This window comes from Aristolochia californica, unplaced genomic scaffold, assembly GCF_029961685.1.
Source record: "Aristolochia californica isolate CCGP_79_NKW_82.1479 unplaced genomic scaffold, dmAriCali1.0.hap1 SCAF_4, whole genome shotgun sequence".
Taxonomy (NCBI): domain Eukaryota; kingdom Viridiplantae; phylum Streptophyta; class Magnoliopsida; order Piperales; family Aristolochiaceae; genus Aristolochia; species Aristolochia californica.
In genome coordinates, this window is record NW_027182103.1 from 42,450,008 (window position 1) to 42,460,795 (window position 10,788).

Consider the following 10,788-nt stretch of genomic DNA (forward strand, 5'->3'; position numbering starts at 1 on the left):
TCTGAAAATTTGTGGGATCGCACATTCACGCAGGAGGAGAAACGATTATCTCAGAGGACTCAGAGCACAGTAAGTAATGACGCTTCTCTGTTTCTTACTCGATCTGCGAAGCTTACCGCCTCCACTGCTCAGAGATTTAAAACAGGTGAAGATGCTTTTCTCGCGCTCTGATTTTCTCTACGGCGCAAAGTGTTCCACCATCAATTAGTTCTGAATTGTTTCTTTGAAGAAACTTATGCTTGGACCGGTTCCTGAGTTTAGCACCGACTAATGCTCAGCTATTCTATTCTTTTCTTTTTTCCCGCAACAAGTGTCTGCTGCAGCTCGCGAATCTCTACGCAATCTCGCGTGGAGGAGCAGACAGAAAAGCAACGGTTCTCAAAGATCGAATCGGGTTGTGCTATTTTCAGAGAAGCAGAAATTCTAGCTCTGACGAGGTTTGTGAATCTTGAGGGTTCATTGGATATTCACTTGCTAATTGCCTTCTAAAAGCTTTAGGTGTGGCTTTTTGAGGTGTTTGACAGTTCAGCTCTCCTTGTGGTTCACATGAAAATGTCAGAAAAAGCACCTATATGGAGTAGAAAAACATTTACGTCCTTTTTTTAGATTTCTCTGAGGTAAGAAAACATTAGGCGCAAAAAAAAAAAAAAAAAAAACAACTTAAAATGGCTTGCTTCACATTTTTTTTTTCATTGCTTTTTTTTATTGTCAATTAAAACAGGGAATTAAGCATATGTGAGCTGTTTCTTGTTATTTTAAATATCGTATATTACTGATCAGAATTTTGATTTTATCAGCTGAATTTGGCTTATATCCCAAGAGGAAATTTCAATCTGCGTGACTTTCATCATGCTGTTAGTAGCTTGCCAACAGATGGCGTTTCCGTCGACATGATTGAACTCAGAGCAAATAGAAGTGAAGATCTAGGTAAATAGCTTTCTAAGAGCGAAATTTTGTGTTGTGTACATGTGGTAATCACCATATAAGTTTTTTCTGCTCTTCTTGGTCTTCTCTTATCACTAAACGTCGCCGAAGTGAGATAGATGATCTTAATCAACCGAAGTTTGCAAAGAGCTGAATAGTTCTTTGTAGTTTGAAAATTAAATCTAGCAAAAATCTTCTGATTGCTAAACCTAAGAGTCTATAAGTAACTAGGTGGCTCATCTAGGTGATGGTTTTGTCTACTATTTGCTCTGCAACGTTGTTTCCGGGTTCTGGATAAAAGCTTTAACGGATGAATTATAGTGTTGCTCCTCAACTGCTTGCAGAGAGAATTTTTTCTGTGCTTCTCAGCGAGGAAATGCTGTATTCTTGGGGTTGCAAAGACATTCTAAGAAAAGTAATTTTTGTCAGCTCGTGTCTACCAACAACTGTTGATCCCATCCGGAAGGTTCTAATGGTATGGCGAACATGTTGGACATATCATAACCTTATACTCTTCACTTTATCTCGACTAACAAATCAAAGGTGTTGTGACCTAATGAAAATTATATGACAGGAAGCTGCAGAGCAATGTGTTTCACTAGAGTTTCTGCTACTGGAGCAAGAAGTTTATGAGGATATGCCTGACTATGTCGAGGAATTCTCAAACAGTATTTCTGAACTAGACAACTGCTTGCTCGGAAGGTGCTTTCCTGGTAAGAGTTGTCTGATCAACCAAATAGAATTTTTCTTCTATTGTTATTAAGTTGTGAGACTGCGAAGACTCTCATAGTCATATTTGTGGACCGTCCATGAGATTTGCCAGGGAAATTCATCCCAACGACCTTCAACCTAAAGCTTCTCAGAAGGTGTTTTAGTTCTCATACTATTCTGAATACATTCCGCTTGTAGAAAGATAATACATGTCTCATATGCAGTAGATACATGGGTTTTGGCCGGGCTCGTAAAGAGGTGGGTTCAGGAGCTCAAGGATGAAGACGAGGACTCAAGACAAGTTATCTTCGTCTTCAAGAATAAACTCTTTGGCACCACAAATCAGCTCTGCTGCAATTTGTTTTCTTTCACCAACCAAATAATTGATGGATTTGATCCCTGTCAGGTACTAAAGACGATTAACAAGTTTAACATATGAAATCCATCATGGATGGGCTACTCCTATTAAGTAAATGTCTGTCTAACACGAGGAAATATTCTGTACTGTGTTGAACTTTGTCTAGGCATGCAGGTGCCATGGCTTGCCTACCGAGGGAAGTAAAAAAGCAAAACGCGACACATCATGTCCCGTCACTGGCCTTGAGCTTGGCGCGAACGATTTGGTGGACAATGCAGTGAGCATTAGTGAGCATACATTGTTGTTTCTACCCTCATTTCAGAGCTGCCCGAAGCTTCCTTTGGTTGCTTCTCCCATTACTATTAATGTCTTGAAGCGCACCGGTTTGGCTTCTCTTAGTGAAGGTAACTAACCTTTACGCCTGTGGTTTTGAATACCTAATTTCTACAGCTCCAAAATGCAGTCATAGATTATAACAGTTTAAGCACCTTCATTGTTCTGAAATTATATTCCACCCCCTTGGAAAAATAAGCCTAATCGTAAGGTTATTTCCTTAGGTTAAGTATCGACACTTTTCTGTTATGTGCATCAATTATATCACACCAATTTACGATGACAAGCACGGAAAGTGTTTGGGTGGTTATGCAGGTGTTATGGTAGGAAATTCATACATTGTGACTCCAGTGCAATGTCATGAGATGGAATCTGCTTCAGATAAAAGCTATAATCCAGAGTTAAATGTTCAACGTGAGCACACTTTATTTTGTGCTCGTTCAGCATTCATTCAGCAGATTCTATGGTTGATTGATGTTTTTTTTCAGCTTTTTTTCTACAGTAAACGAGAACGCTTGCTCATGGTAAAAATGCTTCATGACTTATTTCATAACATGTGCAGTTTTTCATGGGCTTTCAAGGGCTCTTCATTCCCTGGATCAAGGATTAGTGTGCTCTTCAAACTGTAACCTTGAAACGATGAAAGAAGCAACTTTCCAGTGCTTTTATATTCTTCTGCCTGTTGAGAAAGGACCAATGCTCTTAAGAGTAAGTGTTAATGTTCATGATTGTTCGCGGCGAATGCAAGCTGATTCCTTATTGCCTTCGATGACATTACACCCGGCTTCATGTTACTTGGTGTTTGTTTAGTTGATAACTCTCTTTGATGATTTCAGAGGGTGGTCGGAGCTGAGGAAATTTTGTTAGTTCCAGATAGCACTGGATTGGATTGTTCCGTGCCGAAGGAGATACAGGATTCCGTTCAGGGCTTTTTAACAAAAGTATTAGCTTAATTCTTTAATCCGTTTTTCCTTTGCACAAAGAAATAATAGTGCCCGAAATACAGACACCGGTAATTGCAAGGGAATGGGTGGCGGATGTCGCTATAAAGCATCCGTAATATTTATGTCTGACGTGGTTATAAAACGTGCTTCTGCAAGCTGTGAGATTATAACCGATAAATAATCTCTTTTTAGCTTCTTCAGTTGAAAATTTCCTTTTTTGTTTTTATGTACCTGTGATCCTTGACCGATTACTTCTAATCTTTTGGTTTTCAGATGGAGTTAGAAGAATATAATCCACTTCTTCACAAGAGGGGGCTCCACACGAAACTAAACTGCCTAGTAAAAGAGAGCCTGCACTTTGGGTAATGCTCATTTCTTCAGACCATGTCTAATAGACCGGTATCCTGATAGGATGTTCAATAATGTTACTTACAGTATACGGGATACGGTTTGCCAAGAACATTCACAAGCTAGTCTATGTTATTGGCCTCTCTGTGGCAACTGCCCATGGTTCCCTCCCCGAATGTTCTACTGAAACTCCTAATCTTACTTTGTCGCCAGATCAATATCCAAATCTCCTAAAGAACAAAATCAGCAACCACCTATACAGCCTCTTTTAACAAGTGACAAATCTTCAATGGAGAATTCAGAATTGTCTCAAACTTCAGAAGATTCAGAAGAAGACAACACAAGTGCCAAAGTTGCCAAAGAATGGGACAAGTTGATAGTGCATGAAATTAGAGGGAGCTTTCCTCCTACGGGCCTTTCCACCCCTAGCTTCGTCCATTCTGTTTTAACATCAGGTAGTAAACCTTTGGATGAGAAAACTTCGAGAATTTTGGAGAGACTGGAAGCACCAAAGACGCAAAAACCGAGAGGGTCTTCTCCTTCAATTGCAACCAATGCAAAGAATGAGGCACGCGCCCCAATTAAGAAGCCTCTTGTGCCATTTGAACCAAACTGCACCACGGATCAGGGAATGGGCTTGACTCAGCCAATGAAACCCAGTTTTCAAAAGCAGAGAGGAAGCCGAGATGAATCCACGACGGCTTTCCGGATTAAGTAAAGCGTGAGATCGAGGTGCTTTCTTGTTTCTCTGATCATGTTAGAAGTTTTTTTACTCAAATGAAAACGGATTAGTCTTTTCAATTGTTTTCTAGGACGGGGAGTGAGATGTGATTAGGCTGTGTACCCATGTCTCTCTCTCTGTCCTGAGAATCATCGGCACACCGCATCCTTTCTGCTGAGAATTGTCTAATCAGATTCAGAACTTGAGATCAGGTTACACAATTACTTTAGATAGGATCTTGTCTGTTTTTGCACATTTACTCATCTGATTAGTTGTAGTAACATCATTAACGTCCATCGAGCATAAATGTTCCCCTTTCATTTTGAATGTCTGTCTAACCTTAGAAATTTCCAGGCAAAATATCGTGTTTGGTGAGAGACGAAGGAGTGACGTAGTGGAACCACTTTCTTTCTTATTCTTTCATTCAACCTGTAATTGCAATATTAGACCAGTGTAGTGTAGCAACATCTTGTTAGGACCACATGTGAAAAGCAAACCAATTATTTGATATACTTTCATTACAAATCATTTAAAAACTAGTACCAAATTTGATGCAACGATTTTGTCCAAGGCGAGCATTGACGTGAGGGCCCGATAAAAGTCACGGGAAGGACAGGATGGGTCCCACTCACATGATCTGTACAAGCAGTCAGGTCGTGGTGGGGCCCAAAAGGAGCAGATGGTAAGCGTGCGCAGGCGTGGACAGAAAGGAGGGGAACAAGGTTCACATGTGAGCACTGTTTTGATATAAAATCCAAAATGAGCCAGTTGAGGTGTGGAGGCCAGCCGTTCCTCCAAATTACTGTGCACTAGAAAAGCCAATCGAATAAAATAATGAAATTGTAAGGATTCTTATCCCACCGTTAAAAGTAATCGCTGAAATCTTCCACTTGATTCACTACAGCATATTCAGAGATTTCCACATAAATGCACGTGGACGACTTTATTGCTTTATCTACACCTCTTCCATTCATAAAAACTAGAAATAAAAAAATAAAAAATATATGTATAAAATAAGAAACCATAACCACTTTTAAGTACATTTGAATTCTACGTTAGCCCAGCTGTCATCTTTTCTTCTTCCCAGGAGTGGAACGAGCTCAGGACCCATGGAAGGTCATCCATCCAAGTCTCTTGACCGTCGCCACTTACGACCCTTCTCAACCTTTTCTCGCGTGTACTAGTAGCAGCCACAGACGCGCTTCGCCTAACCTATTCTGGTATTTGGTGGGCCATCCCTCCACTTCCCTCTTCTTCTCTCTCTTTTCCCATCGTGGGTCCCGTCCTCCGTATCCTCAGCGCATGAAGAGAATCAGGGGAAAAAGACAAAATAATAGACGCCAGCGGCGCCCAGAGTAAGGAAGCGACTCTGTACATGGAAAAAAGAGAGCTGATCCGGATCTTTCGATTTATTTAGAAATTTTCCTTGTGGAAATCGAATTTGGTGGGAGTCCTTCGAGAGAAATCCAGTGCCAGTTGCCCCAGCTCCTTCGTCGGTCCCGGCGGCCCGCAGTAGAAAACGCCTGCATTCACATGTCCCATTAATTTATCGAGTTCAATGAAACGAGAAAAAGTATGATGAATCAATAAAGGGAGAAGACGGGATTGGTGGGTGGGATTGAGAAGATGGCTCACCGATTCGCGACTCTTTGTGGTTGAGGGCGATTCGCTTGTAGACGTTTCTCCAATTGGGTTTGGCGAAATGGGATTTGACGGAAGTGCCGGAGACGACGTCGACTCCGTTCTTGGCGTGGTTGAGGGATTGGAGCATGGCAATGAGGGCGGACCTGGCGTCGCCTTCCTCGTACACGCTTGTGCAGTAGTTGTGGAGCTCAATCACGCCGTTCTGGTCAGCCGAAGCCACCTCGTTCATCACCCCCTTGAACCAATCGAACGAACCCTGTTCCCGGGTTACCCAGTAGAAGTAAGCTCGCCGCGTCTTGAACTCCTTCTTCTTGGCGCTATTAGTTCCGTGGCTACTACCTCTCGTCCCTCTCTCCAGCTCCGCTTCGTCTTCTTCCAACGTTTTCATGTTGTTCACGATGTCCTTCACGATGCTAATGAAAGGGGTCGCCCCGATTCCCAAACCCACCAGAAGCACCACGTCGTACTTCTTGTAGTCCTGGGCCGGCGCTCCGTATGGACCGTCTATCAGCACCCTCGGGAAACTGAGATTATCCACACAACCAAGATTGTTAAGTCTACCATTGACTATATTTGCTGCAAATGTTTAGCAAACAGTACTGATTAGACGCTTGGATTTCTTACATTGGGCTGTCTCCTCCATGCATGTAATCCGCTCGGAGTAAGCCGCTCTTCCCGGCCGGCGGAGGTTGACAGACCTGGTTTCATCACGTCAATCAATCAAGGTTAATTTTCAGAAATGTGGTAATAAATTTTCTTATACAGTTTTCTATGTGATCGGATGCTTACCTCGGAGAAAACGGTTTTCAGTTGAAGAGTCCAGTCACCGGCTGTTCGAATGTGGACACTGAGATAATCGTCACCAGGAGCCGATGTGATTGAAAAAGGGTGCCTGTTCGTTCATTTCGACCATTGTAACGTTAAGCAGAAAATCCAAATTGAATACGGAGATCCAACATAAATAAGATATTGTGTTTACCATTCGAAAGGGGAGACTGCTGCACAATTAACAAACATGTACTGGCCACTCTTGTATTTGAAGCCTTGAGGTTTAGACATGTGCAGTGCCAAGACATTGCCGGGATAAACAGCAACCTGCAATACAGAAGCAAATGGAGGAGGTTAGAGACGATAACAAATAGTTTAGTAACACAAACAAGCATATCTATCGGGGAAAGTTTATCAGCTTACTTTGAGGATCTTGACTGGCTTAATGCTAGATCTGAACGCTCTGATCAGTCTTTCAAAAGCATAAAGAAGAATTGGAACAGCTAGATACATCCATGTCTGCAACATCAGAATGTTCATGATCAGTTTGATTCCATCTTTTTCGATTACGATCCAATAAAGGGCAGCGTAGCTACGGTGGTGGAATTTGGAAGTGCTAGGTAATGAAACTTACCGTTTTCTTGTACCACTCACGCGTGAGGTAGAGTTTGATTCCATGGACAACGAGTAGGGTGTAAACGACGACGAATAGATGGTGAGAGTACCAGAAGGCGTTGAAGCCGGTGAGCTTCTGGAGTGGCCTGGGGAGCTTGAGCTTGTTACGGCGGAACCATGGCGTTGCAAGTGTAAACGCTATGGCCATTAGGACCACCATTACTATCCCCGTCCAGCCTTCGATGCCCTTGACAAAATGCCAGTAGTTAGAAGGCTGCTCTTCGCCGAAGAAAGGCTTCATTGGCTCATATTCTTCCTCAGTTGCGTGGAGAAGACGAGGAAAATCGCATGTCAAATGTGCAATCGCATGTAATCCAACACCGACTGCGATTCCAGTGGCAATTACCTGACAACAGGTTTTTCATCCGAAAATGTTAGAACCCAGATGTAGGAGTTTTTTGCTCTATTCGGGTATCGATATTTAAAGCAGTTTTGTCTGAATAGATTACCTTGTGGAAGTTGAGGTTATCGTCAAATGGAACGACAACGCCGAGCTTGGTTTTGTTCCTGAGCCAGGTGATGGTATTCCGGCAGACTGGTAACAGAATCAAGGCCATGTTGAATTTAAGCGTCTCGGCCCCTCCTTTGGCGATGGAGACACAATAGCCCATAACGTCAAACGCCGCCTTGTTTTTGTACTGGACAAACTTGTAGGCAAACAAACCAGAGCAGATTCCCAACCACAGTGCCAAAACCCATATTCTTTGCCAGTTATCTTCAACAAAGTACTTGGTCTTCTGATACCATCTCTTAATCGGGTTGCTCTCTTTTGTAGGCTTCAGCTTCTGGCTCAGCATCTGGCTAAGGTTTCGGCTGTTGGTCGTTCCTCCTCTCATCGATTGGTTGGGGGCTTGCAGCAGCAGGGTCTCCAGGTTTTCGACCTGTTCTCGCAGTGAAATGATACTCCGTAAGATGAAGCACAGGCAAAGATTGAACCGATCGGGATTTTTTCAATACATACAGGTCTATTCATTTTTACCTGAATGTACCCAAGATTATCAGGGTCGAGCTCCTCCATGATCAATGCTGCATATTCTTCGGCCTGTTCTTGGATCTTCGACAGCTTGTTTGCGGACGCACTGAGAGTGATAATCTGCAAGAGAAATTTTTTTGTTAATGGTTTCTTCCAGTGCAACCCGAGTTATAAACTCATCCGAGTTGGCTTTTGTGTTTGTAAGCTAAACCGAGGACTCATTCTAGTCATTCGCCGCTAACCTCTTTGACTTCTTCTTCAGTGATTCTTCCATCCGCGTTTTTGTCCACCCTGCATCATGCGCTACCAGTTAGTTGACCCACTAACGTTTTGTTTAAGATAAAATGGTAGCAGTGAAAGGAGAGAAGAGTTGGGATTTTAGCTTTACATGTCAAAGAAGGTCTGTAATCTGGAATCAAAACTCTGGTCGGCAATCTGTTCCCAGAACTCCTTCAACTCGGATATGGTGATCGAATTCCCCGTAATATTCCTCCTGCGAACAAGTGCATCGAAAAGTTCTCCTGCAAACTCCTTGGATTCCTTCATTCCTGCAAGCAAACCACACCAGATAATTTTTAGATGAAAGAACATAAATTTTATCTTGTAGAGAACAAAATTTGAAGGAGACGTTTGAGTGGTATGAGTCTGCTGCTCCCCAATCGACCCGGTGCCGTTACCTATGCATTGCCCGAACAAAGCGCGGGGGAGTTGCCCGTCGACTGCAAGCTCGTTGAACCGCTTCTCGACCGCCGACCATCCTGCGCCGCCGTCAGTCTTACTGATGAACTTCAGTCCTTTCAACGCGTGCGCGGCAGCTGACTTTGACCGGTCGATTCGGCCAACCGGCGTCCGGTTCTTGATGGAGGCTAGGCGCTTCAGCTCCTGCGACACTTGCCGGATCTTGGAGGAGGCGGACCGGATCACCGAAGACCCGAACGAGGATCTCTTCTCCAGCGTCCTCGCGAGAAGCGTCACCTCCGGGTCCTCGTTTTCCCCTCCCCCGGCAGCCTTGACGCTATGGACGGCGACGGAGTCGTCACGGACATCGAGGGTGATCTCAACATAGGCATCGTCAGCTGCCGACCCACTTCCGCTGGAGGTGATGACATTTGTCGTCTCCGGTATGTTGAACCGTGCGCTCTTCCGTCCACCACGTTTATTGAGAGGGCCGCTCAGCGGGCCGCTGAAGGCCACACGCTCGCTTCCCACACTCTCCGTGTCCGACTGGCTCTCAGCATACCCACCTCTGCCGTCGTCTGTTCCCATTTTCTGCATCAATGAAATCTGCGTATACTTATGCCTACCGCTCACTCTGGACCTCAAAGCTTGAACAGAGACGAACTTCCAGAACAAATACTAAACAGGTCTCTTAGGGGTCTTTATTGAAACTCAAAAACCCTCCAAATCGAGAATCGAACTCCAGAGGGTTAAATCGAAGAACTTAAAACTTCACGTAGCTGATACTTCGTTGTTGGAGAAACCACTCATAAAGAGCTTCAACGAAACCCAGCAACAAAATTTCCAAGAAGAAAGTTGCAGAATCTTAAAAGCCTCTACTTCTTGCTAAGGTTCTAGATTCAAGACAAAAAGCGATGCAGCGGAGCAGAAAAGAGGGAGAGAGGGAGAGAGAGAGTTGAGCTGATTCTCAAAAGAGCGATGGTTGTCTGGATATATATGAGATGGGAAAAGTTGGCTTGATCTGGATGTCTTTCGCGGTCAAAGCGCACTAAGCATTCTTAATCAAGTCGCCTTTAACTTACAGTAACCCTGAATTTAAGACTAATCCAAGATTAGTGGACTGAGTGAAAATAGTCGGAAGTCTCTGCCCCCCTTGGCAAGGGTCACGCCGTGGGTCGACGTTGCTTCCGCCCCGCGATTATGTCATCAAACCAGAAGAGTACATTTTTTGACGCCGTCTTCGTCTTCTTTGGACGACGTTTCACACAGGAGGCTTCAATACGTCCAGCGCATGTGCACCAACTCCGCCTAATAATTTCCTTCCCGGTCCTTTCCCGCCATTTCGGTCTTATTCGGTCTTCATGGGTGGGCATGTCAACTCCTGAATAATCCGCTCGTGATGGAAATGGGAGCAAACCGGACATTCAAACCCCTCTACGCGTTTCTGAATTCATCATCGGTTTTTGTGTTTTTTTTTGGCACAAAAGCTTCAATTTTGTAGGTTTCAGTCGCAGGAAGAAGACGGTGAGCGCGAGAGTCAGACATACTGGTAAAAAAAATTTGACTAGAATGGTGGAAGATTCATGGAATAGTTCCGTTTGAGCAGATCTGTTGCCCACTTCGTTAGAGAAAGTCAAGAAATAGATATCACAAAATCAAGTTGCTGGATGCTATCCAACCTGGAAACTGTTCCAAGTCGGTACCAGAAAAG

General features: G+C 43.8%; 2 protein-coding genes across 3 annotated transcripts; one reads left to right on the forward strand and one right to left on the reverse strand.

Annotated features, from left to right (window-relative positions):
- The first annotated feature begins 48 nt into the window (after positions 1-48).
- Positions 49-4,787, forward strand: LOC137963757 (uncharacterized). 2 transcript variants are annotated; one of them, XM_068810951.1, is made up of 13 exons: positions 49-145; positions 312-437; positions 798-927; positions 1,269-1,399; positions 1,499-1,637; positions 1,860-2,041; positions 2,160-2,397; positions 2,642-2,740; positions 2,889-3,034; positions 3,163-3,267; positions 3,544-3,632; positions 3,832-4,350; positions 4,694-4,787. In XM_068810951.1, exons 1-12 carry the CDS (start codon positions 77-79, stop codon positions 4,334-4,336), a joined length of 1,959 nt encoding a protein of 652 aa, XP_068667052.1. In that variant the 5' UTR covers positions 49-76; the 3' UTR covers positions 4,337-4,350; positions 4,694-4,787. The 2 variants fall into 2 exon arrangements, with proteins under 2 accessions (XP_068667052.1, XP_068667051.1); XM_068810950.1 differs by lacking the exon at positions 4,694-4,787 and having other exon boundaries at positions 3,832-4,628.
- A 460-nt stretch (positions 4,788-5,247) lies between these two features.
- Positions 5,248-10,031, reverse strand: LOC137963883 (respiratory burst oxidase homolog protein C). Its single transcript, XM_068811109.1, has 12 exons — positions 9,077-10,031; positions 8,788-8,947; positions 8,642-8,690; positions 8,406-8,519; positions 7,876-8,307; positions 7,386-7,772; positions 7,175-7,270; positions 6,963-7,078; positions 6,773-6,875; positions 6,608-6,681; positions 5,975-6,507; positions 5,248-5,862 (listed from the first exon to the last, which is right to left on the reverse strand). The coding sequence occupies exons 1-12, from the start codon at positions 9,672-9,674 to the stop codon at positions 5,753-5,755; spliced, it is 2,772 nt and encodes a 923-aa protein (XP_068667210.1). The 5' UTR covers positions 9,675-10,031; the 3' UTR covers positions 5,248-5,752.
- Between the last annotated feature and the right edge of the window lie 757 nt (positions 10,032-10,788).

Excerpts from the sequence above, each read along its gene's own strand:
- LOC137963883 (XM_068811109.1), bottom strand. The coding sequence starts at position 9,674 with ATGCAGAAAATGGGAACAGACGACGGCAGAGGTGGGTATGCTGAGAGC. Across the intron at positions 8,948-9,076 it reads TTTGTTCGGGCAATGCATAG|GAATGAAGGAATCCAAGGAG; the intron begins GTAACGGCACCG and ends GTTTGCTTGCAG. Across the intron at positions 7,079-7,174 it reads AGCCAGTCAAGATCCTCAAA|GTTGCTGTTTATCCCGGCAA; the intron begins GTAAGCTGATAA and ends TCTGTATTGCAG.
- LOC137963757 (XM_068810951.1), top strand. The coding sequence starts at position 77 with ATGACGCTTCTCTGTTTCTTACTCGATCTGCGAAGCTTACCGCCTCCA. Across the intron at positions 2,398-2,641 it reads TTTGGCTTCTCTTAGTGAAG|GTGTTATGGTAGGAAATTCA; the intron begins GTAACTAACCTT and ends GTGGTTATGCAG. Across the intron at positions 3,268-3,543 it reads TTCAGGGCTTTTTAACAAAA|ATGGAGTTAGAAGAATATAA; the intron begins GTATTAGCTTAA and ends TTTGGTTTTCAG.